Source organism: Hemibagrus wyckioides, linkage group LG14 (assembly GCF_019097595.1).
Source record: "Hemibagrus wyckioides isolate EC202008001 linkage group LG14, SWU_Hwy_1.0, whole genome shotgun sequence".
Taxonomy (NCBI): Eukaryota; Metazoa; Chordata; class Actinopteri; order Siluriformes; family Bagridae; genus Hemibagrus; species Hemibagrus wyckioides.
The window spans coordinates 15,737,491-15,763,629 of NC_080723.1; the positions used below are offsets into that span (position 1 = coordinate 15,737,491).

At 39.3% G+C, this 26,139-nt stretch overlaps 2 protein-coding genes and 1 long non-coding RNA gene across 26 annotated transcripts in view; 2 read left to right on the forward strand and 1 right to left on the reverse strand.

Moving 5' to 3' along the window:
• LOC131364648 (protein diaphanous homolog 1) overlaps positions 1-1,306 on the forward strand; it is a 131,293-nt gene extending 129,987 nt beyond the window's left edge. For both annotated transcript variants that reach the window (XM_058407867.1, XM_058407868.1), the window contains one exon: positions 232-1,306. In XM_058407867.1, coding sequence (XP_058263850.1) covers positions 232-416 — 185 coding nt within the window. In that variant the 3' untranslated portion in view covers positions 417-1,306. The remainder of the gene's footprint in view (positions 1-231) is intronic.
• Positions 1,307-15,735: 14,429 nt separating this feature from the next.
• LOC131364610 (protocadherin gamma-A11-like) overlaps positions 15,736-26,139 on the reverse strand; it is a 106,939-nt gene continuing 96,535 nt past the window's right edge. For 22 of the 23 annotated variants that reach the window (XM_058407804.1, XM_058407789.1, XM_058407805.1 and 19 more), the window contains exons 3-4: positions 21,442-21,539; positions 15,736-17,893 (exon numbers count right to left, since the gene is read on the reverse strand). In XM_058407804.1, the coding sequence (XP_058263787.1) occupies positions 17,616-17,893; positions 21,442-21,539 (376 nt within the window). In that variant the 3' untranslated portion in view covers positions 15,736-17,615. Of the gene's footprint in view, positions 17,894-21,441; positions 21,540-26,139 lie in introns of those variants that run through there. The other variant, XM_058407807.1, reaches the window with a different exon arrangement.
• On the forward strand, positions 21,173-23,350 carry LOC131364615 (uncharacterized). The gene is made up of 3 exons (XR_009206503.1): positions 21,173-21,259; positions 21,391-21,568; positions 23,047-23,350. It is a non-coding gene; the product is annotated as an uncharacterized LOC131364615 (long non-coding RNA).

Consider the following 26,139-nt stretch of genomic DNA (forward strand, 5'->3'; position numbering starts at 1 on the left):
AGTCTAAAGTAGATGTGCTTCATTTGTACATTTCAATTCATAACCATGGTTCTTAGTGGTTAAACAGCTTGTTTCCTGAAGGTCTATAAATGATAAATGCAGCTAAACAGATTTGCGAAATTCTGCTTGTTTTTACCAACTGTAATGGTCCTATAGCTACTCAGATATTTCACCGGGAAGAGCACAAGCTTTGGCTAACGGTTTATCATTTCTTCTGTCTGTTTCATTCAGGAAATCGAAGAGGAGCTGGCCATGCAGTGACAAACATTCTTGCCAAAGAACTGCTGCAGGAAGACCCCAAGCCTAGTCCAGCCAGAAAGATGCGAAAGGACAGTGAGAGCAAGAAGGCAGAACCAGCGGAAGACACAGGTTCTCTGGAGGATCTCTTGGACGATGCCCCACTACGGTCTAATTAGGAACTTCCTGTACTGACTCTTTGCTTGGGGGGACATTGCTTGGGGGCCAAATGTGAGGGTGGGGTCTCTGTCTTTTACACACACCCCTATGTAAGCCTTGATGGCTTACTGTTGGCCAATTTTACTGTAGACGTGGGGCTCTGTCGGCCCAGCCCCTAATGGGAGGTTAGAAAATTCTACGATCACACCTGCACTCATCCACTGCCCTGTTTTCATCACTTTGTTTTGTATCTTACTTTTCTTGAAGGTAAAATCGGATCAACCCAAAAGATCTGTTTAAATATTGACACATTTCAGGTGATAACTTTCATGATATTACTGCACTTAAGTTTAGTTTCTTTTGACTTTTAGTTGTTTAACAGTACTTCATATTTACACACAAATTCAGTTGTTTGTTGCTTTCTGGAGCCAAGTGTAATACTATGCAAAATGTCCTGTATACAGAGTGTTAAGCATAAAGTGAATTTCCATTACATTAGCAAAAAAAAAGTGCCAACTGATAGCTTAGAAATGTGTATACCAGCAAACTGTTGAATAAGAGTGTGCCTTAAGTGGAGTGGAAGCCAAACACAGACAGGCATATTCTCTGTGAGTTCATGAAAGAGAGCGCGTGTGTGTGTGTGTGTGTGCACGTGTGTGCTTGTGTTATATTGAAATTCAGGTACCAGGTGAGACTATTTCTTTCCCCCCAACAGTTCTGTTGTTTTTGTCTATGTCTTTTACAAAGCTCTAGCTACACGTCTCATAGCTAAATCTAGAGTAGTTTCTAATTATTTCACCACAATGATAGAAACTGGGTGTGTGTGTGTGTGTGTGTGTGTGCACACTTACACACTGCTCTGTATAATTACTAAACTGGATAAACTGTCGTAAACATCTCATAAACAGTCCTGTATTGTGTATGTCTGAGTGATGTGAATAGGCATGTACTGCATTTCCCTCACACTTAATCGCTGCCCATGAAGTACTGCAGTCTGCGCCTGTTATCCTGTCCATGTTTGATTTAAGACAGATTTTGAGTTTGCCTGTGCCAGATGAACAAACATTTCATTCCACTGCACACAGGGAAGTCATTAGATGTCAGGAAAAAACAGAATCAGTAGAATACTCGAGTTACTGTTCTCTCGTTTCTGCGTTTTTGCTCTAAATTATTTCAAATATTAGCAGAATGTTACTTGCTTTCTTCACTGCTTTTAAACATATTATCACCAATGATGCTGTTTGCTGGGACAATGTGCACATTACACGGAAGATGTCTATCGGGGTTTCTGAAAGACATTTTCGTCCTGAATGTACCGTAACATTCTCATGATAGGTCTTAAAACACTGGACACGTGCTTATTGACTGCAAGGCATTCTGTATGTTCGGCTGCAGTTATACGAATGCGCATCTGCTTTTGATGCCATGCTTGTTACTGAGCAGCTTAGCTTTCAGTTTTATCCTGAGAACTAGTCTTCCGTGAGACAGTCGGTACTGCGTGGACGACTCTATAGCATGTGTGATCATAAAGCCTCGTGTGGCATTTACTGAACTTTCCTATTCAACTATGGTAACTGATTGATTTGGTGAGCATCATTACATCACTGGATTGAGGAAAAATACAACGCATAGTCTTTTTCCATTTTATGGACAGATTTTCTATATAAATTTTTATTGATTGTTTTATTTTTAAAATTAATGTAATTAGAAATACACTTGGTTATGTGTGTGTATATGGAACTATCTTTAGATAAATGAATGCTTCCAATTTTGTTCAACCCTTGCCATTAAAAAATTCCTTTAGTAGTATCTCATCTTGGTGTGTGTTTGTGTGACAGTATGTGTAGCTCTGGTAATGTGAGGACCCTATATAAGATGTTAAGGTTATAAGTTTGTAGCTTATAGTCATTTATTCCATCAAACATCTTAAAGTTTGGAATAATTGAGCGTTTTTTTTTTTTTTTTCCACTAATGCTTTTTTTGTGATATCACCTTTTTATGGGTCAGTATTTGGTCCTGACCGGTACATCAGCAATGTGTTGGTGATCTAGATTACATTTTTCACAGCACTGCTTCAAAATAATATAGCAATTGTTTTGAACCTGAGCTTACTTTATTATAATGTTGTAGAGGGCAGCTGCTGCCTGGTGTTTCTCTTTCTGTCTCTCTCTCTCTCTCTCTCTCTCATCATGATTTTATTCCATCTAGAATTGTTCCAACACATTGTGACACGATGCATCACAGCTGGCCACATGATCACATTCTTTCATGGAGAGAGTGGACGATCATCTGCAGTTGTGAAGTGACAAGCAACGTGAATCATTCCTAAATTTATCATTCTCAGATTTCTCTCTCTCTCTCTCTCACTTTTCCACTCTGGGTTGCCAGTGTTCCAGAGCACTTCCTCTCTCTTAGGCGCTGTGGTTTTTGGAGAGACAGGTAAGGTTCTGTGGAAGTGCAGGAAGTGTGGGAATTTTTTTTTTCCCCCCATCTAGAACTGCACAATATGAAATTTTCTACCACAGCACTGTTGAATTCTTGATTGTAATTGGTTAAAGATGCTAATTTCTTTTCCATAACAGCAGCTCTGATTTTAGTTCAGACTATGGAACTATGGTGGAACTAGACATTGAATCTTCTTTCCTTTAGCTTATACTGTTATTTTCACTGTACGTCCTGTATAAATGTACTTACATTAATATTATCGAAAATCCATGTGATGTCTGTGAGAGATCTGCTTTGGTTTTTTAATAATGCTTTAAATGCTAGAAATGTTGTGATATGAAATATTCCTTTCTATAGCACCATTGATTATTGGAATCTCATCTCTATTCCAATGCTGGTCATCGAACTACAAATAACAACCTACTCTTCCGGCTGACCAGAGCATGTGCTAAACATATACCACAAAACAGTCATGGGTGTGTGCTTGTCATGTCAAGGTCAGTAGCAAAGAGGATCATTGACATGCAGGCTGCTGTTGAAATACTTCAGTTCAGAAGGTGAGGTGGCTAGGACAAACCACGTGCATATTTTGTTTGGTGTCTTCCTGCTCCAACACGCATCATTTGACTAGTCAGCTAGTTAATAGGGCCTTTCTGTGTGTTAGAGCTGAGAGAACATTAACCTGTGCTCTAGCACCAGCGTTGGTAATGAGTGAATATCAAATGTCATGTGTCCTGGTTTTCATAGTCAGAACAGAAAAGCCTCACGACTTTGATACAGACCTTGAAATCTAAAGTCTTCATTCAAGGCTGCTGCTGTTATATTACCACTGTATATAAAAAATAAAGTACACTATATTGCCAAAAGTTTTGGGACACCCCTCCAAATCGTTGAATTCAGGGGGTTAGGCTTGGCCCTTTAGTTCCAGTGAAAGGAACTCTTAATGCTTCAGCATACCAAGACATTTTGGACAATTTCATGCTCCCAACTTTGTTGGAACAGTATGGGGATGACCCCTTCCTGTTCCAACACTATTGAGCACCAGTGCACAAATCAAGGTCCATAAAGACATAGATGAGTCTGGTGTGGAGGAACTTCAGAGTCCTGACCTCAACCCGATAGAACACCTTTGAACGGAGTCTGCGAGCCAGGCCTTCTCGTCCAGCATCAGTGCTTGACCTCACAAATGTGCTTCTAGAGGAATGGTCAAAAATTCCCATAAACACACTATTAAACCTTGTGGAAAGCCTTCCCAGAGGAGTTGAAGCTGTTATAGCTGCAAAGGGCGAGGCAACTCCATATTACATTCATGTGCAGGTAAAGGCAGATGTCCCAAAACTTTTGGCAATATTGTGTACATAGGATAGATGACCCTTTGTGGATATCCAATAATAAAGGAGATGGTAGCTGATAGTAATCGGAGTGTGTGTTAAGTTTTATTAGTTTTAAAACTGTTGGAGGTCTAGTAGGGGGGTGAACAGGTACATAGTAAAACAGCATATGACTGGAGGAAAAACAAGGAAATAAGGAGCCCGGATCTAAAGAACAAAGGAAGGAGGAGAGAGAAAAGGAAATGACCTCAATTGACAGTCATAATGAAACAATTACTGTAGCTCATTTACCATAGAAAAGGCAAAGGATGAAAGCGTCTGTGTGAGTTCCTTTATTCAAGACAACCACAACAGCTGTGTGTGTCTGTGTGCTGCATGGAGAGGAATATCTGATGCCTTTGACCTTATGGGGACGTTTGGCTTAAAAGTTTTTGTTTGGCTTTTCATTCTGAAAATGTAAGAGAGTCAAAATATTTTAAATATTTACTAAAGGTTAATTTGGTTATATTTAGTTGTCAATACATGAAACGTATGTCGGAGGAAGGTCCCCACTGTGTCTGTGTGTGTGCTGCGTGAATGTTTGTGAACCTGGACATTGCACAGATATTTGCATGTTATTCAAATACACACTTGAACTTGAATGTTTTGCATATGGATTAATGCTGTGACACGTTTTTATCCTTCTTTTTCAAGCTCAGTGGTTTTGTGATCATTATTAAATTTTCCCATCTCTACAACTCAAGCCTTCTCTGTACTTTCTCTTCTTCTCTAGTTGTCAGTAATATATTCTCATTCTCTCTCTCTCTCTCTCTCTCTCTCTCCTCCATTAAAAGGTTGTTTGTGTTGAAGAGTGCTGGCACATAATTGGCCTAATCGTAGGCAGATGACACAGTGGAGGTCACGCTGATATAATAATGAGCTTAGGGGACACACATGACCAATCAGAAGCCAGGGCTCTAATTCCCATGCAGGCTGATTGGCTGGCTTTGTGTCCAAATGGTTTCCAGGTATCCGGGTGAGTTGCGGAGAATATTTCAGAAGGATTAAAAAAAAAATGTCCAGGACTGACTTTTTCCCATCTATTTTCTCATTTAAATTAGTTTGGTGTCTATATAAATATTTTTTTAAAAATCCAGATTGTTGACCTTGATTAATCTGAAGCTTCTTTTCGAATGGTGAAAGTCTCCCTTTATCCATGCTTTCGAAATAAAGTACCTTTGTGTTTCCCTCCCTCTCGTTCTCTCCTTTCTTCTTAGTTGCTGGAGCTTGAAAATAAAGTAGCCTCATGAATGTGGTGGTGGCTTTTCCCAGCTTGAGTCCACCTTTTCCCTGGAATTTCTCCTTCGAAACACTGACATGTCTGACTCAAGAGAAATACTGTTCATGTCAATGTAGAGAGGAAGGCAAAGAGAAACAGTGTAAGAGAGAATGGGAGGCAATGCTATAGTATATAATAAACTGGTATCCTATACATACTATTTTACAGTGTTCTGTGTTGCATCTTCTTAAAAGGAGCTAAAGGAGACAATATAATTCACAAATCGGTCAGTTTCTTTATGAAAACGGTGAGTATTTGTAGCACACCTGTAATATTTTTATTCTAAGTAGTATGACAGGAAAAATGAACTGCATATTGTGGCAGATTTTTTCTATATTCTGGCTCTCAAGCCTTTTAGCCGCAGGCTCTGTAACGTGAAGCTGTCTGTTCATCAGTCCCCTTCTTTGGTGTGAAAAAAAAAAAGCTTTGTCATCCTGTCTAATTCATTGCGGTGTGTAAAAATGCCTTTTGTCCTTTTGTCTAATTCCGTGTCATGTTTCTGTTGCAAAACTGCTTCAGTGCTTAATTTGCTGTAATCCCCAATGTCAGTCTGCTGCCACATGTAATATACCTGCCAGAAAGTGTGTGCGCGCCTGTAGGCATTCTAGAGTGTCTATAGTGAATGTTGACACACATCTCAGTAATTCAGTATTGTTCTTATCCCCAGGTTGAGTCTTATATGCATTAATCCAACAAGACCTAAAGTATTCCTTTAAATAAATATCCTTATTTGTAGGAATACTTTCACACCAGCAGGCAACAAGTCACTAGTATTGTTCGTCTCCATCATTTGTCTACAGTTGTTGCTTGAGGCTGTGCACTAGTCAGTGTTTTTTTCAATTTCCCATGAAACATTATGGCATGAGATTACTTCTCTCACATACACCACTGGCACCTTTTTTTCTTCTCAAAATTTCATCCTCATGTCATTTCAGGGAGTTTTTCCTTACCAGTGCTGCCTCTGACTTGCTTATTAGGGATCATTTTAAAGTTTGTATCCTGAATTTATAAATTTCTATAATGCTACTTTGAGATTATGTCCATGGTTAGAAACACTGTACAAATAAAAATTGAATTAAATAATAGCCAAAATGTACACTGCCCAGGCATAACATTGACCACCTGCCTAATATTGTGATGGTCCCCCTTTTGCTGTCAAAACAACCCTGGCCCATCCTGCACTGTGTATTCTGACACCTTTCTGTCAGAACCAGCATTAACTTCTTCAGCAATTTGAGCAACAGTAGCTCATCTGTTGGACCGGATCACACGGGCCAGCCTTCACTCCCCACGTGCATCAATGTGCCTTGGCCACCCATAACCCTGTCGCCACTTCACCACCGTTCCTTCCTTGGACCTCTTTTGCGACTGACCACTGCAGACCCCACAAGAGCTGCAGTTTTGGAGATGCTCTGATCCAGTCGTCTAGCCATCACAATTTGTGCCTTGTTAGACTCGCTCAAATCCTTACGCTTGCCCATATTTCCTGCTTCACTGAGTCAGTGCTCATAATGTTATGCCTAATCTGTGTATAGCTTCTATAGCAAACTAGTTAAAGAGCAATTAAATAATGCATTAATGTGTATTACCGCATCATTTAATAATAATGTATATAATTTGCTTACCTTTGTGCAAGATATGTTGGCAGGTTAGCAAAGCTAGCAAATTGAACTACCTTTGTATACTCATTCAAGGCACCACTGACCTCTTGTACTTACTTCTAGGCTTTATTTTTCTTTGTATGTCTCCATAAACATTTAATTAGAGAATAAGATGAAATTAAAGATATACACCGATCAGGCATAACATTATGAGCACTAACAGGTGAAGTGAATAACACTGATTATCTCCTCATCATGGCACCTGTTAGTGGGTGGGATATATTAGGCAGCAAGTCAACATTTAGTTCTCAAAGTTGATGTGTTGGAAGCAGGAAAAATGGACAAGCATAAGGATTTGAGTGAGATTGACCAGGACCAAATTGTGACGACTGGATTAGAGCATTTCCAAAATTGCAGCTCTTGTAGTGTGTTCCCGGTCTGCAGTGGTCACTATCTACTAAAAGTATCCTTTAAGGACTGACTAACAGGACATAAAGGATCTGCTGCTAACCAGCACACCAACAGGGATCTAGTGGAGTCCATGCCTCGATGGGTCAGGGCTGTTTTGGCAGCAAAAAGAGGAACCAACACAGTATTAAGCAGGTGGTCAAAATGTTTTGCCTGATCAGTATAAGGTTTCCATTTATGTGTCAAACAGTAAACACCTGTAGTACATGAATGATTACCATTGAGGCAATTTTGGCACCTTTTCCTGTATTATACAAAGAAGAGAAAGCCAGTGTGAGACTCTAAAGGGCATTGTACATGGATACCACAAAGCCTTCAGGAAATGCACTGTTGGAAAGATAGATAAATCCTCCATAAGGACTGCTTTGGTAAGACATTCTTTGATGTCTTTCTCATGTTAAGAACGTAATTGAAACAGTGCGACAATCATTGATGGAATTCAACAATCACCCTTAGACCTCCATTGTGAGTAGGTTTTCAGTGCAGTTCCAGTTTTTGTCTGTTAATCACACACTACAGATGAAAACATTGAAACACTTCCTTACATCCAAAGCTAGAATACCAGTATTGCAAACAATATAAGGTTGTTGTTTTTTTTGTTTCTTTTATTACACACGCTACACCCTATTTAACTCAGTTCCTGTGGTTAGTTTGTTGTCAGGTAGGATGTGTTGAGTCAGCAAGTTGGGTTGAGAATGAATAAATCAGCATGCTGAAGGTTGTGGATCTTACAGGGAACAGACATGTAGTGACAAGATTTTGAATAATAGCCTGCCTATTTTCCTTGATGGGGGGGAAAATGGGTGAGATTGGCTTTTTGTCATAAATAAGATGAAAGTTCTTCATTCTACAAAGCTCATTTTTCAGTTTGGATATTTCTATAGTCCGTTTTTATTGTGGTATGATGATGGTAATGCTGATCAGCCCAAAGCCTATTACTGCGTGGATGCATAAAATAAGTTGAAATGACCGCATGTACTGTGAAGAGTGTCTTGTGTTGAGCCTCAGGCTATGTGTCAACTGTGTGAACCAACATGAATCATGCATATGGGACAATGAGACCCAGCCACAGTCAAAAACAGGAGAAAAATACTGACTGTGTGTAGAGTCATCTGGGAAAAAAAGAAAGAAAACAAGGAATCTGTCAGTCTCAATTGTCTTAAGTGAAACTTGCTTTGGATAAAAGCACCAGCCGAATAAATAAACATAAATCTGGTAGTTGTTCTGTGCTTGGCGATGATAATATTGCTCAGAAATAGCACCTTGGCTAAGATTTGAGACACTGGCTCAGTGTATAGTATGTGTGCAGCGTCCATTAATAATTCCAGGAGGGTCTGCATGTGTGTAAGTCTTGGTCTGTCTGGATTTCTGAGAGCACTAGTAGGTCAGCCGAAGAAAGGTTTATGTCTGCATGTGTCCTTCAGGGTGCCTGTCTGTAGAGGCATGTGACTGAGTGGATGGCTCAGGGCAATGGGGACATGGAGGCAGACAAAAAGGACAGAGGCTGATCAGTGGGGTCAGTAGTTTATTGACCTAACCTCTAGCACTGAGCATGTGGGTGAATAATATATTGGGTCATAAGTGTTATAGGAACTGACAGTAGTAGGACATTACGGACCGTTGAAGTACATTTAAGAGACTCTGTAAATGGTTAATAAGCTCCATGCTGCCTCTCATGCTTTGCGGATAATTCAATGATGAGATATTTGATTCAGCCCTCCTCTATTCCAGTGAGGAAACTCTTCATGAAACCGCTTCAGTGTTCTGTTGTTCATTGTGTTATCTGACTCACTTCCGCTCAGGCTGCAGTGAATGAGGGGGTTGGAGTGTGAGTAGTAAGGAGATTTAGACGAGTAAGAGATTACATCACAATCTTATGCAAAGGAAACTGAGTCTGCTGGACTTGAACACCTTCCTCTGTAACTGGATCCTGGACTTCCTGCTTGGCAACGCCACCTCCGGGAACATTGCACTGACCACCGGCATTCCTCCACTGCCTTTTATGCTGCGGATTTCTGCTGTCAAGCAGGTCTCAGAATATATCATGAACAACTATGTTAAATCAGCATACAGACAAGAGGCAGTGAAGCAGCTTATAAACTGTCACAGAGTTAATGGAGATAAAAATAAAGTTTGCCCCAGTGCAACCGAAAACTCCCAAAAATGTTTCCATTTTTTTTTTTTTACCATCAGCATAGAGCACCCCTCCTCCTATTCTCATCACACTCTCACTCGACAGAGGGATCATAAAGAATATCCTGAACAGCTGCGTCATGGTGTGGCATGGGAATTACACCATCGCAGACTGCAAGGCTCTACAAAAGATAGTGAGAATAACTGAGAAGCCAATTAGATTGCTATCTCGCTATCATTATTAGCACCTGCACTTTAAAGGACATGGTCATTTCATGGACTATACTAATTTCCTTACAGATGTTATGGCATAGGGTCTATTTTGCCACATTTCCCCACCAGTACTGCTAGAAATAAATATAAGTTGCTTCAGCTTTTTTCATAACTATGCCATTTGTTTCATCTACAGAGGGCTGTGTAGCTATTCATACAATTTGTATTGTGCTGTGCTGTTTTGCATGGTCTGTCCATCTCTTCATCTCTTGTCCAGTTTTCTCTTGTCATTCTTCCTTCCTACTCCATCTAAAAGAGTGTTGATCCTGAAAAGCCTCAATGTACCTTTAAAAAAAAAAGATGAGCGTGATAAGGGGGGAGCAGTGGCTGAATTGTAGCATTAATTAGTTACATTCACTTTAAGTGTGTGTGTGAGAGAGAAAGAGAGGTATTCGAGGGTGAAATAGTGCTTGCAGCCCCTCGGCTTACTGGAGTGTCATAGAAGAGAAAGCATGAAATGGGACACACAGCTAGCTTTCATTCCCTTTTCACTTCTTCTTTCACTCCCATTTTGCAGACCACCCACTTTCCTCCTCTTTCTCAGCCCCAGTTAATTTAGCTAACCTAGATGTACAGTTACAACAGCTGTTGTCCAGGTACTCTGCTCTGAAAAATGGGTATGTGATGGGTAGTAGACATACTTTTAGAAAAGGAAAAAAAAAATCGAAAACACTTGAGCGTTCTTCTGTTTGTTCCTTTAAGAAAACCTAGCAGCAGACCTATTAAAAACAAAAAAGTAGAATTACTTCAGAAAACTTAGTTTCCTTAACTTTGAGGTAGAGTTGTGCCTGATACTCTTTTTAAATAAATCTGCCTATTGCTCTTTAAAGAATCCTACCCATACCTGCAGGTTTGTCTCCTGTCCACTTCTGCTGTAAGCTTGACCAGTCCTACACAATCACCCAGATGATTTCCCAGAATTCTTCCAGATTTGACCAATCCCAACTATTCCTACAAAAGATTTGACCAGTCCCACACATTGCTGCAGAAGGTTTGACCAGCACCCTTATCCTGCAGAAATTTTAACAAATTCCATCTATTCCCACATCAGATTTAACCAATCCCCCTTTCTTGGAGAAATTTTGACCAATCCCATCTATTCCCACAGCAGATTTAACCAATCCCCATTTCCTGCAGAAATGTTGACCAATCCCACCTATTCCCACAACAGATTTAACCAATCCCCATTTCCTGCAGAAATGTTGACCAATCCCACCTATTCCCACGGCAGATTTAACCAATCCCCATTTCCTGCAGAAATGTTGACCAATCCCACCTATTCCCACGGCAGATTTAACCAATCCCCATTTCCTGCAGAAATGTTGACCAATCCCACCTATTCCCACAGCAGATTTAACCAATCCCCATTTCCTGCAGAAATGTTGACCAATCCCACCTATTCCCACGGCAGATTTAACCAATCCCCATTTCCTGCAGAAATTTTGACCAATCCCACCTATTCCCACAGCAGATTTAACCAATCCCCATTTCCTGCAGAAATGTTGACCAATCCCACCTATTCCCACAACAGATTTAACCAATCCCCATTTCCTGCAGAAATGTTGACCAATCCCACCTATTCCCACGGCAGATTTAACCAATCCCCATTTCCTGCAGAAATGTTGACCAATCCCACCTATTCCCACGGCAGATTTAACCAATCCCCATTTCCTGCAGAAATGTTGACCAATCCCACCTATTCCCACGGCAGATTTAACCAATCCCCATTTCCTGCAGAAATGTTGACCAATCCCACCTATTCCCACAACAGATTTAACCAATCCCCATTTCCTGCAGAAATGTTGACCAATCCCACCTATTCCCACGGCAGATTTAACCAATCCCCATTTCCTGCAGAAATGTTGACCAATCCCACCTATTCCCACGGCAGATTTAACCAATCCCCATTTCCTGCAGAAATGTTGACCAATCCCACCTATTCCCACGGCAGATTTAACCAATCCCCATTTCCTGCAGAAATGTTGACCAATCCCACCTATTCCCACAGCAGATTTAACCAATCCCACCCAATGCCACATTAGGTCTGACTAATCCCCCCCCCCCTCCTGCAGAAATTAAAGGGTGCTTTAAACATTCCCACACACTTCTGCAGAAATTTTGACCATCCCACTTATTCCTGCAGAATGTTTGACCTGGCCTACTCTCACAGAAATCTTAACCAATCCTACCCATTTTTTTTTTTACTGAAAGTTCTACCAATCTTAGCCATTTTTACAGAATATTTGTCCAATCCCACTCATCCATGCAGAACATTTGACCAACAGAAATGTTGACCAAATCGAGGGGTGATATGGGAGTAGCATATAGCTTTCCTACTATAAGTTTACTTGTTCATGCAATGCTGAGGTCTTGTGCTCTCTGTAGTCTAGCATGTGCACAGTGCACATTTATAAATACTGCTGTTATTAAAGTGTCTGTCTGTATCATCATATAACATGGTGTCTTTACCAGCTTCACAGTGGAGATAAAAGACCAAAGAACTCTTCAGATTTAATGTCCGTCCCGTGGTTTTACAGGTATTTCTATATAAAACCACAAGCCCCTGGCAGTGTTTATGGTTGGAACAGAGTTTGCTTATACTGCGTCTTAGTAGTGAGACAAATATCGTGTGCTTCTGGGAGAGTACACGTTAGAAGTAGTGGAAGTAGAATCGTGTGTAGTTTGTTGCTTGTTTTTCTCTTTGCCATGGTGATATTCGCCTTTTAGTTATACTTCTTCACTGTTGCTCTGTGTGTCACTTTAATAGAATAATACTTATATATATTCTGAAGCACATGATCTCCCATCCACATCATTATTCCTCTCCTTGCATGTATGGAGATAATGTGGATAGTAAGAAAATCAATCAGCTCTCTGATCTACACAGTAATAAAAGCTCAGTGAAAGGGTTGAGAAAGTGGAGAACTGTTTCTGGAATGTCTTTAACGCTTAGCAGATTTCACACGTTGTTCTTGTTATACATTTTGCTCTGAACTCTTGAGGTGCAATGAGTGGGAAATGCCATCACTGTGAGTGTCTGGATTTCATTAAAATGTGTGAACCTTCTCATGGACTGTGACAAACCTGCTCACGACTTGCACACGTCACTGCATCCAACATGCTTTTCTAAAGATAGATGATGAACATTTTCTTGTTATGAGTCCAGAGACTGTGTTTGTTAGGAGCAGCTGAGGTTTGGGTGAGTCCTATGTAGCAGGAAAGACCACAAAGGGTGGCACTTACTTAAATATGACCACCACGTTGTGAGTTTGGTTCAAATACGCCAAATATACAGAAAAAAACCCCTATAATAACAGTTTGTTTTAAAAACAAATCCACATATCCTTGCTGTGTTCAATCATCCAAAAAATAACATTAAATATAAACCATTTCACAAAATTCACCAAAATCTAACCACGTTGTTTTTTCTAGTTTTATTTTATTTTATTGTAAACATAGCTGTAAATATTTGAAATAGAAGATTTTGCGAGGAGTGTCCATTCCCAGGGTGTAAAAATTAATATATAATATAGATATATTACCTTTGCATACTAGACTCAGTCTTTGCATCATATGAATAGCCCAATTTTAATTATTTTATTAAAATACCAATTATTCTATTAATTTTCTGAAAATTGCAGTTGACTAAAGGAGCTACTGCTGTTGTAATTTGAAGTTCATCAGCCAATATTGGTAATTCTACATGTGAGATATTTATTATAAAGTAATATTTTGTAATTTTGTAATATTTTAAGAAGTTTGCTTTAGGATTCAGGAAAAGTAGAGGCTAAACATAACTATTTAAAGTGATCTTAGCACCTCAGAATGTCCCATCTGTGGGAGATGTACAACACCTGTCAACTTGGAGCTGAAGTGTGAACGTGGCTGTCTCTTAAGTCTGCATGACTAACACACTTTCACATGCAGATTCTCTCTCTCTCTCTCTCTCTCTCTCTCTCGCTCTAACTCTCTCTCACGCTATCGCTCCCTCCTCTCCCTTTCTCTTAACATTTCAATCTAATACTAATGATAGTGTCACTTGGTTGAAATGAGCTGCTACTTTAATAAATCTCTGAACTGTTTTTTTAAAAATAGTATTTGTATTAAATCCTGCAGTTCCATAACCTTTTAGTCATCCTAGACTCCTGAAGATCAAGCTCAGCTTAGTGGGTCTGTGGATTTGTCTCGGTTATCATGCTCTATTCAGAAAAGCTTTTTTTTTTTTTTTTTGAGTAGAAGTGAGGATCCAGTTTTCAGTTCAGGAAGGAGAGAATTCTGTGCTTTCCTGTGCAGATAACATTCCTTGGCACTGATTATTAGATTATGACTGACTTTTAAAATTTTTTTTTTACTCTTTTAACTCTTAGCAATCTTTCCATGCTCTTTATTTTCGTGCACTTGTTGAGGTGTTCTTTCAGACAGCTGCATTTGCCATGGTTACAGCAGCTGTGGTGTATCTCTAGAAATGAAAAGACACATTAAGCAAGTATTTCTTTCCCCCTCAGACGCAACAACTGTCCAGTTGTCTATACGAAGTATCTATAAACGAGGCTTACAGACAGAGCTTAGAGTTCTGATAAGTTGTTTTGTTCTAGCAGCCTTGTTGCTATGCTTCTGGGAGGAAAATACAGCAAAAAAATACGTGTTCCCCAAAACTGGTGAAGCTTCATCTGTATTCTAAGCTCACAGCTGAGAAAACACGCTGACATTCTGGCTGAAGAAGCTAGGCCAGAGCCTTTCAGAGAAGAAGAATGAATCAAAAACAAGTTAAAAAGGGCCTGAAAGGGGACACTGTGTTAGGGAGCTACTCCCGCCCTCTGCTTTGAGGGCTGCTGAGCATGCATAAATATCTGCCTGGAAAAGTTAGCCTGAATAGCACAGCAGCTTCTGCATGCTTTCAGACCAGCAGCAGGAAATAGAACAGATACAGCATGTAGGCTAGCACAGTTAGCTTGTGGGGTTTCGTTTGTGGTTAGAAATGGTGTCTCATACCAGGAGTAAACTATTCTTGTGTTTGTATTCCACAGCGAACGTTCATCGTTTGTCAGAGGCGTACAAAATGCTGTGTCGATTTCCTTGAATACATAAAGTACTCATAAAATATACATAACTTTTGAGCTGGAAGACATTCATTTTTGTTTAGAAATTGCTCAAAAAATGTTTATAAAAATGTTTTATAGTGGTGCTAACATCTACAGTTTAGCAGATTTATAACATTCATGCTATGATCCTTCTTAAAAATCATTTTCTCTGGTTTTATTCAGTCATGCTGTCATTTTTGAATGTATATTCCTTATATATTATCAGAATATATTTATTTATTTTAAAGCTATATTGCCTAGTGGGATTGAAAATTCACTAAAGGATATCATTTTGGGTGTAAAATGAGGATGAGGTTCCCTTCTGAGCCTGGTTCCTCTCAAGGTTTCTTCCTCACATCAGCTCAGGGAGTTTTTCCTCACCACCGTCGCCACAGGCTTGCTCATTAGGGATAAAATAGTAACTTTAATTTAAACTTTATATATATATTTTTCCCTTCTCTGTTTCTATACTTCTGTAAAGCTGCTTTGAGACAATGTGCACTGTAAGCGCTATACAAATCAACTGAATTGAATTGAATTGTAAAAGATAAAATTGTTTCTTATAGAAACATGCAGTGTCTTCGGTCAATAGAAAATGGAGAAGCTGTTAATTTTACATTTCTTACGGTAGCATTACAAAAAAAAACACATTAGCACTACAGCAATCATCGTCAGTCAGCAAAAATGAATATTTTCAGAACCTTTTATTTGAAATGTCAGTGTTCAAGAAATAAAACAGCAATATAAATATTAGCATATAAAATAAGTGTAACACTGAGGAGCAGGTGGGAGTATTAGTGTTTTTATAAGGACGATGTTAAACTGGGTACAGAGCATTATGCCACTGGCAGACATACACACACAGATAATATTTATATTTGTTTCTTCATATAGACATTAAGAAGCATTCTTGCACATATGCACAATAGAAATCCCAACAGAAGAGAGAACTGATAGAACTTTATAGGAAGAGTTTTGTTATTAACTGTGTCTATTCATTTAAGGGTGAGCAGAGAGGAAGAGATGGAGAGGAAAACACAAAAATATATGCACAAACGTCACAGGTTTCTAGACTACAAGTGTTTCACCTATTTAAAAGTTAATCTCTTTATTTACAGTTGAGTTAGTCGGCCTGCTTGTGCTAAAGTACTACTTCTGCAACGGCAACAATTTTCACGATCGGTTTCCTTATTTATATATTCGTTTGTTTGTTTATATTTGTTTATTTTATAGATTTTTTTTTTTCATTTTACTAAAAAAACAACACTATGTAACACATTCCAGTGGTAAGCCTGTGGTTCAGGCTCAAATAAAAGAAAAAGAAAAAGAATTTCTTATCGATTGTGTTTCATGGACTTCTCTGGATTGAGTGTTATTTATTTACAACAGATGAGGAATGAGTGTTGAAATAAAAAAATAAAAGTAATGAAAAGCTGAAAAATATAATCACATGTTGGTTATTAGAGCTATTCATGGACATATCATGCCCATTCGCAAGTGATAAACCTGTGACTGGTCAGTGCTGATTACTTATTTGGAACAATTTTATTATTATGTACAGCATCTACTCACTGATTTTTTTTTTCACTATAAGCATCTTTTTCATGCATTACGCTGCCAAAACAAAAATAATTCCACATTCAAGCTAAGAAATTTGCAGAGGTGTGGACAATGCAGAGCGATGGTTTGTGGGTTAAGGGGCTTCAAAATTTCTCTCACAGCCTTTGATTCATATTGTGTCTCTAGAACTTTATCTAAAGGTGGAGTGTGCTGAAAAGAGACCTCAAGACTTACAAAGGTATACAATTAAATCTCTCATTTCGGGGAATATTTTTTTAAAAAGAAATCTGGCATGCAATGCATATTTCAGCTTAGCATTTTATACGATGTTCAGCATCATGCAAAAATGTGTTACCTGTGTTATTCCAGCAAAACTCCCAAAATCTAAACCTTATCCGTAATCAAGTCCAATAGCGGTAACCAAAGCACAGCATCAAAATCAAAACATGAAATATTTTACAAAACCTGTAACATCTTCCTTCTCAATAAGGCCGGCAAACGCAGCTCGATGAGAGAAATGTCTCTAATATGAATCCAAGCACTTTGTCATTTAGATACCTGCCACAGGTTCCCTTCTCCCTCTACTCTTATATACTGTAATGTCTAGATATATGTAAATGTTCTGTTTCTTTTAAAAGCTTAAAAAAATATTAACCAGCATCTGAGTTCACTCTCCCAACCCCCGGAACATTCAGACTGATAAAAACTCCAAAGAAAACTTAATCCCAAATGTGAAACTATTGTACATAACACACTAATCCAGCCACAGGTACTTATATTACATAGAAGTCAGTGGAAGGATTGAAAAGGATGAAAAATCAAGAGAATATCATGAAGGAAAAGAAAAAAGAAAAAAAAAAAAAGAAAAGCTGGAGCTGCACACTGATTTCTCATTCATCTCATTCTTCTGAAACAGCAAGTGCACAAAACACCTCTCTCTCCCTCTAATTTATCTAACCCGACACCAAAAGCAAAAACTCATCCTAACTAGCACTCTCTCTTTCTCTCTTTATTTCTTCTCCTTCTTGGTGATCTTCTTCTTGCTTGCAGGTGTCTGAGCTTTGGGAGGCTCGACCTGGGCGCTGGTGACCTGTGGAGCAGGAAGAGCCTGAGGAGGTTGCTGGGGCTGCTGGGGTTGCTGGGGGTTTGCACTGAGTGTAGCAGTGCTGCCCGGGATGTAGACGTTCTGCCGGTAGTCAGGAACATGTTGCAGAGTGAACTGGGGACTGTAGCGTGTGCTCAGGCCCATGGTGCCAGGACCCAGTGTGTTAGTGGCCTCACTCACTTCTGGAGAGGAAAGAGAAGGAAACAGATGGCATTTTCATTCAGCATGAAGGAGCAAACAGGTGGATTTTTGAGTAAACTGTGAGGGAACAAAAATACAGTGCTGAAAGTATATATAAAAACTAGGGGCTGGTGATACAGGCACAATTTTGTGCCCGCCTTTGAAATTTTATACAGTTCTGTACTGTTAGACCTTTAAACTGAAATGCCATGGTTCTGGAGAATCGTGGTCTCATCTCGCTGTGTACTGGGTCAGCTATATGTGGTGGAAATTACAATAAAAGCTACTTGTCATGACTTGAGAATTCACATGATAATGTTTTAAACCCTTAAAACATTAAACCCTTTAAACCCTTAACATGTGTAAATGTCCAAGAGGGATGAATTCTTAAGCCACAGTTCTTAAGATCTTTATATAACTGTATTTACTAGGGCTGGGCAAGTTAACGTGTTATTATCGTGTTAACTCATGAATTAATTAATGCCGACAATTATTTTATCACGTGTTAACGCAGTTTTTAATATTTTGTAAATAATTTTTAAAGTCTGTTGCTCAGCGGCTCTGAATAGATACACCGACAAACCATGGGTGACGGGAGGGGCGGGATGTTTACGTATTGGCTTGGGAGAAGCGTTATGATGCGTCAGAACCAATGAGAGCATTTGGGATAAGCGTAAGACTACCGCGGGGCCGAAAGGAAGCGGAAAAGGAATATAACTGGCAGAGAGAGAGAGAGAGAGAGAGAGAGAGAGAGAGAAGAGTTAACGTGTGTTAACTCATGACAATCATGCGATTAATCGCGATTAAAAATATTAATTGTTGCCCAGCCCTAGTATTTACATTTCTGGCATTTGGCAGAAACCCTTATCCGGAGCGACTTACATTTAATCTCATTTTATACAACTGAGCAATTGAGGGTTAAGGGCCTTGCTCAGGGGCCCAGCAGTGGCAGCTTGGTGGACCTTGGATTTAAACTCACAAACCTTCTGAATGGTAGTCCAACACCTTAAACACTAAGCTACCACCCCCCACTGGATGCCACTAGCCAGCTATCTCCTATTACATGACAGCTAGCAACAATGAGGATGAAGACTAACACGTGCCTCCAGCACAACTAAACACACCGGGAAAAGTGATATCTGCCCTCTTCCACATCCACAGATGACTTTGATTGGCTAATCATTCTAATTGACACCGTAAGAGTAAAGCCATCCCTCCATCTCAGGGAACATGGCCAGTTTTCCTCTTTGGACTCCCAACCATGACAAAACAAAGCTTTATTTTTAGAAACTAATTTCACAGCTAATGGAAAGCCTTCTAGAAACTGCCTCTAAAGAGCCTTTGAAAATATTCACAGGGTGAAACATTTATACCGTTCTCCTAGTTATACAATTAGAACAAACAATAGCATGATCAAGCTTAGAGATCAAAACATTAAAGGCAAGAAGTTGATGTGTGGGTGTGTGAGAGAACTTTCAGCTGTACATGTTTGTGCAGATCTCTTCTCTCCTGTTCGTGTCACTATGATGTAGTACTTGGCTCATAACTCGCTCATCCTGTGCAAAGCTGAACCAGAAAGAATGAAACCCTCCCCCAGTCTCCAGCATGCCCAGTTATGCTCAAAACACACACACACATACAAACAACAGCATAGCTAAATGATGCACCGCTAAAATCTGTCCAAGCCCTTTGACACATTTAGGATTCAGAGTTGTGTTTGCACCAGTTCCTTTCTTCTAACACAGCTCTTATTGTGGATATAGGGTTACCCCTACAACCCCTCACACACACCTCCTCTCTCCCTTTTCCACTCTCTGACACACTCCAGCTCATGTCTTCCCCACACAAAACTGTGTTCATGGAAACTCTAGAGGCCAAGCAGGCTTTGCTGGAGGAGAACAGTGAGGCAATAACAATGGAAATAATGATCGCTGCTCCTTCTCCCTGACTCACATTACTTGGCACACTTCCTGCAGTCTGCAACGCGAAACAAAACAACCAAAAATGATTCTGCTGTAGACTCATTTTTTATCTCCTATGATAGAAATAACAGAAATAGCACAAAACGATCCATGACATAGATGATTCTAATCCTGCCTTGTCACTGTCGGAAGGAAAATGGAAGCGTGTGTGTGTGTATGACACATGCCTTCTCTTTATTGCTAATGGCTATGCACAGATCTGATAATAATATCTATAGTAGAAACGGTCTACCTCAGAGCCGTGTTATTGGACAAACGCATATAAATAGTGATTATTTATGATACATGTACAGTAGCACTGCCTAAAGTCAACTTGGAATCACCTTAAAGTCACCTTTTTGTACGATATCGACAATAAGGGTTATACAAAACCGAAAAAAACAAGTTCACTCATCAGTGAATGTTTCTTCATTGCTATTCAGAGACTCCTGCTACATCACTCAGCAGATCTAAACCCACTGGTGCAAACAAAGAGAAAGGAATTGTTCAAGCGTACAAGAATTACAGTAGGACACTCCAGCAGGGTTAGCTTTCACTCAGTTCACTCGCACTTGAAGATGACGTGTGATACGTAGATTTAAAAAATATTTAGCCGGACAAGTGAAACTGCTTTTCAGTCGTTGGGAGTGTTTAAACTTAACACACAGCCGGCTGCACTAACACACCGTCCAAGCTGACAGTAGAATGTTCTGTTACTAGACAGATTAATTAGACTACAGATAAAAGATGTTTTTTTTTTTTCCAGAAAACTGACCAATCCATGCAAAATAAGGTGGATAAAGATATTATCCAAACTCCATTTATGTGTGATGCGAGGACAGAACATTGATCATAGAGAAAACTGTGGATAATAATTTGCTGGCTTTTCCCCACATGACATGATCTGCTTAGAAACTTGGTTAGAAGAGGACAACAACTCCAACGCATTCTTTCTCCTTAATCTATATTCATGCACATGTCTAGCTAACTACCTACATGTGCTAAATAATGTGCTCCTACAACACTACTAATAAAAACCTGATTAATAAGCAATCACTTCAATATATTATAAATCACCCACAAATAAAGCGATAAAGCAGATAACACTGTTTTCCTGCTGGTTCAGTTTAGTATTGGATAATGAGACTAGATTGGACTAGATTAATCTGCATAGAACTGTTAGCGCCAGACAATAAGAAACATAATGATCTGTATCCATGTTGGAAGTGAACGACTGTGTGGAACAGAAATGAGATTTTGTGTGTGTGTGTGGGGCATTAAAAAAAACCCCACACCACTGATGAGCACAGAGCAGGCATTATCAAAGAGCCTGTGCAGCTGCTGTCGCCTCCAGCAAACCCGAAATGTCAGAGGGGGAGGGACATGAGGGGACATACCGGGAGAGATGTAAGACCCAGCGAGACCTCTGAACTTTTATATGAACAATCATTTTATATAATTATATATCATATATATAATGCAGATTTAATAGTAGTTATTTAAAATAGTATTATATTGAGAGTTATATGTGTGTACAGAGAGCGAGAGAGAGTGAGCGAGGGAGAGACATATAGAGGTGTGGCTCTAACCATTTGCGGCAGCCATTAGTGCTTGGAGCTGCTCTGCCTCAGTTGGGGGGTTTGGCCAGGGTCCGGTTCCCATGGCGACCTCTGGAGTGGCAGCAGCTCTGCGGGAGAGACAGAGGGAGGAAGAGAAGTGAGTAAACCAGCAGCCATTTTGTCCCAACATTTCCTAAACAGCACAGCTGTATGCATGCTGTATACAGTACATCTATATATCTATGTGTCTTTCGTTTTCCTTTGATTTTCCCTGTCCTGTCATAAAACCTGACCGTCTAGAATAACCTAAACAGCAGGGCACATTACAGCTACTTTGTATATTCTCAGACCTTCTCTCTCAGTCATTCAGACGTGCACACACACACACACACACACACACACACACTCACATGCAAAAACATATCTCCCAGCAGTCAGATGCCATGACATTTGTACAGAAATTTTAAGGACTCGTTAAGTATGCAGTCATTTTGTCATTAAGTAGCGAGATGTAGATCTAGATTGAAGTGTTTAATAAAGTTTTCTTTCTTTGGCAACAGAAAGACAGATCAACAGCCAGGTTTTGTGCTTGAACTGGATAGATGTTCGCTGCATCACACTGCTACCTTAAAGCCACTACGATACATTCAAACTGCTACCTTTTAGCTTACTACTGTCTTAGTTATAATAATAATAATAATAATAATAATAATAATAATAATAATAATAATAAAGAAGAAGAAGACATATGAGTCTATGGAATAAAGTCATTCTTGCTACATTAAATAATAATAATCTCTTCCAAAATCATCAATCTGTCATTTATGTGCAGTTGTGTTCATTGTTTCCCAAATCAGTAAAGCATAACTGACCGTGGTGAAACCCCACACACTTAGATTGGCAGACATGTTGTCAGTAATGCTACATTCTTTGCACCCTGTAATTAGTGTGTGTGTGTGTGTGTGTGTATGTGTGTTTGTGTGTGGTCATACTATATCCACCACTCCAGACTGGACCATATCACTGCCTCCTACATATATCATTACAAAAACACTGTCACAAATACACACAACACTAACACTGCCCTGAACCAGGCTATGTTGTAAAGTAAAAAGTTAATGAGACCAGAAACAGAGAGGTAACAGCTGCCTGAAAGTAAACCTACACACACACACACACACAGATCATTTCCATCTGGACTCAACTGAGCTTCAAAGCTTTGTTTTTTAAACCCAATTTGCATCTATAGAGAACAAACACAAAAGAAGGCCAGATCTCTGGAACACTCTCCTCATTAGAAAAGACTAATACACCCACAAACACACAATAATAGTAAGAAAACAGGGACACAATCTTCAGTCTTCATTCACTGTCATTAATAGTGATCTTCCTGTTTTTTTTTTGTTTTTTTTAATGTTGCTACCTGATGTACAGAATTAACAACACTGAAGTGATTAAAGCCCCCATGTAGCTTCAATGTAAACCAGACGGACTTAATGACACAATTAGGATTTACAAAGGAAGAGAGAAAACTTTCTCACAATCTGTAGTAATTGTATAAATACAGAACAAACAGCCCTTGATGCCTGGAACACTACAGGTGGCACAATAGCTTCTTTTCCTGTTTTCCTTTAGGCTCATTTAATAATCGGAAGAAGAAAGAGAAGCTTGTTGGGAGAAGAATTTTGTGTTAAATTGCCTTGGAAGAAAGAAGAGGAAGAAAATGAGAGAAGGAAGTTCGGGTGCTATGACACTGAAAGATCTGACATACTGATATCAGCCTGGTCTTAGGCATCACCAGTAGCCAAGTACTGCTGGACCGGAGAGTTCGAGAAGGGTGAAGTGCTTAGGTGAGATGAAGGGGTTTGTAATGAGTAAGGACTTTAGTAGATAAATTCTGAATAGGTTTTTTGAGTCTATTTACTGTTTGACAAGTAATGCTACGGAATAAGAAATGAAAGCATGTATTTAACATCTCCATAAAGCAGCATGTGAATTAAAATTCTATTTGTATCCAATGTGAGCACCTGAACATGTTTATTTAGGGAAGTATCTCTCTCTGCCTCTCTCTCTGACTAGTTAAGTTATCTGAGAAAGATGTGAGCAAACAGTAGTAAAAAGCCCTGCTTCAGAATTTATCACAGATCTTACTTTGCTTACACACACATTTCATGGTGTAGAGTTTATGGCTGAAGACTAAAGGATGTAGTGTCTCTGAGATCCTTGTAGTGAAGGAAATATGTTCCACCCTGTCTTACGAACACTCAAGCTGTATAAAGCACAATTACTAATCAACGATATACTTTAACTGCAGGAATGCCTTTATCTCACATCCGTCACTTTATTATACTGTTGCTGCATTTAATTAGACTTAATCTAATGAAACATATTAATTGAATAGTGCAGCTTCCTCTATATAATACCCTAAAAATTAAGTTGATAATGTCCTGTCTCTTATACAGTGTAATCTTCCCGTTCACATATATACAAGGAAGCAATGTAAATTATGAAGATTAGATATAATTAGAATTAGATACATCTTTGTGCTAAGTCTCCGATCTCAATCACTCCTGTATGGTCTCACTTCCTGCTTTAACATAGCATTACACTCTCAGGGGAATCAGAAGATAATTAGCCAAACCGGCAGATGTCTTCATGGCAACAACTCGAGTAGAAGAAGAAGAAAAAAAGGTGTTCATGCATTGTTATGAGGAGAATACGGTGAGCTGGTATATAGCAATGAGCCAAAAGAGCCAAAGAATGCACAAGGAGGTTTAAAAGTTCAACACAGCATGGAAAAAATGGACGGAGCTACAGGGGGAAAAAAAAAAAAGAGAAAGACAAATAGTCTGCAAGAGAAGATTCTGGAATGTAGTAGAGTTAGAGTTAGGGGGAGAGGAGAGGGGAAAGAGGAAGAAGAGAAGAAGAGAACTGCCAGTCCTTGTTCACTAAGCACAGAAAAAAACGTGCCAAAGCCAGAATGAAGGAACACGAGGACAGAAACTGCTCATAAGGAACAGATTGGAGTCCAAGTCTTTCCAGGCGTGCTAAACTGCAGCACCCTCCCACATGACTTGACTGCTTTATAATTAAATCGTAACAATAAGACTGAGATCACATCACTGCAAAGGTACCAAATAAACAGAAGCAACTTCATATCTGACTTTGGACAGACATATTTGGGAGAAATTACTCGTAGCGTATCGTCACTTATTAGTCATGGTGTCTGTTTGGGAACATAACATGCTTCATTTGCCCCTGATTATCTTCCCACTCCTATAAAGGGAAATAGTGCTTCCTTTGGTCAGCATTATCATATCCTGTGGTTAGATAAGCACTTCCTATGGTAAAGGCTATGGCCTGTGGATTCATGTCCAGAGAGAGAGAGAAAAGAAATATAGCCAACACATCCCAACACACACACACACACACACAGAACTCAGATGACACCACACAAGAAAGTGTCTGCATTACAAAACTTTCTTTGAAACATTAAATCGTTTCATGGGTCACGACATATTACAAATTGATCTCTGCAGAATACTTCAAGAATGTTTTGAAACCATTTTTGCCCTTGATCCACATATACACACTGGGAAAGGATCCTGTTACAAAAGTTTTGCTAAAGATAGTTTTCTCACTCACTATGTATCGAGATAAAATCTAATCACTTCCAAATGATCAATCACGTTCAAGACACAGCTGATGTGCGTTTAGAGACATCCAGAAAGGTCCAACGAAGGCAAAGCTCACAGGGAGCTGAAAACACTAAAATAACTATTAAATGGTATGGTGAGTTTGGTGTGCACTAAATTGCCCAGTAATGCAACTCAGCCACTGCAGTGTGTTGGCTACCAACAGACACTAACTACTGGGTGTCCCAAAAGTCTCCATAGATAGGGGAAATGAACACTTCTTAAATTAACATCCTCTAGATGATTGCCATTTCTTGGTAAACACACACAGAGTCATCTCTCCCACTCATGATGAACTTTTAACTCATTTGATGTCATGCATGTAATTGCACTTTAAATGCACTCATTTAAATGACCTGCTTTTCCTGGAGTGTTCATCTTTTGACTTTGGCATTCTTATCTCATAAAATATATATAATAGAAACTAAGTATGAGTGTTAAAAGTGTTCATTTCTCCTATGTATGGAGACTTTTGAGACCTGATGTATTCCTCCTTTTTATAGCGCACAATTTCATAGTCCTAACCAAAGGTCTAGTCTTCTATGTATTAGGTTAGATTTATGAAGATTTTTCTGAATTTTAGTCAATTCTGGCACAAATGCTCCAGCAAAGAACCTACAAATCTAAATAGATAAATTTAGAGTCTGACTTTCAGCCAGTGACCTCAGTGTGCTGATCAGTATCTATAAAAACCCTTTTTAGAAAGATTTCCCAAAATAATAAATAAAACAATATAAAAAATCTAGCCAACTAGTCTCCTATTCTAAAAAGTCTAAACAGCAAAGCAAAGCCAGTGGTATGCCTAGAAACAGCACATGATACTACAAGATGAAAAGGTCTGAGCGCTGAAAGCCAACAGGGAACAGCTACATGGGGCTAAAATTCTATTAGCACGCATGAGCCTGTGCTGTTCTCCTGTACCTCAGCTTGCGGGATGCCGGTGATCTTAAAAGGGAGGATCTGAACTTGTAGTGACTGAAATAAAGACCAGCGATGCATCATTTCAATTATTTTGCTTTATCACAGTGAAAGT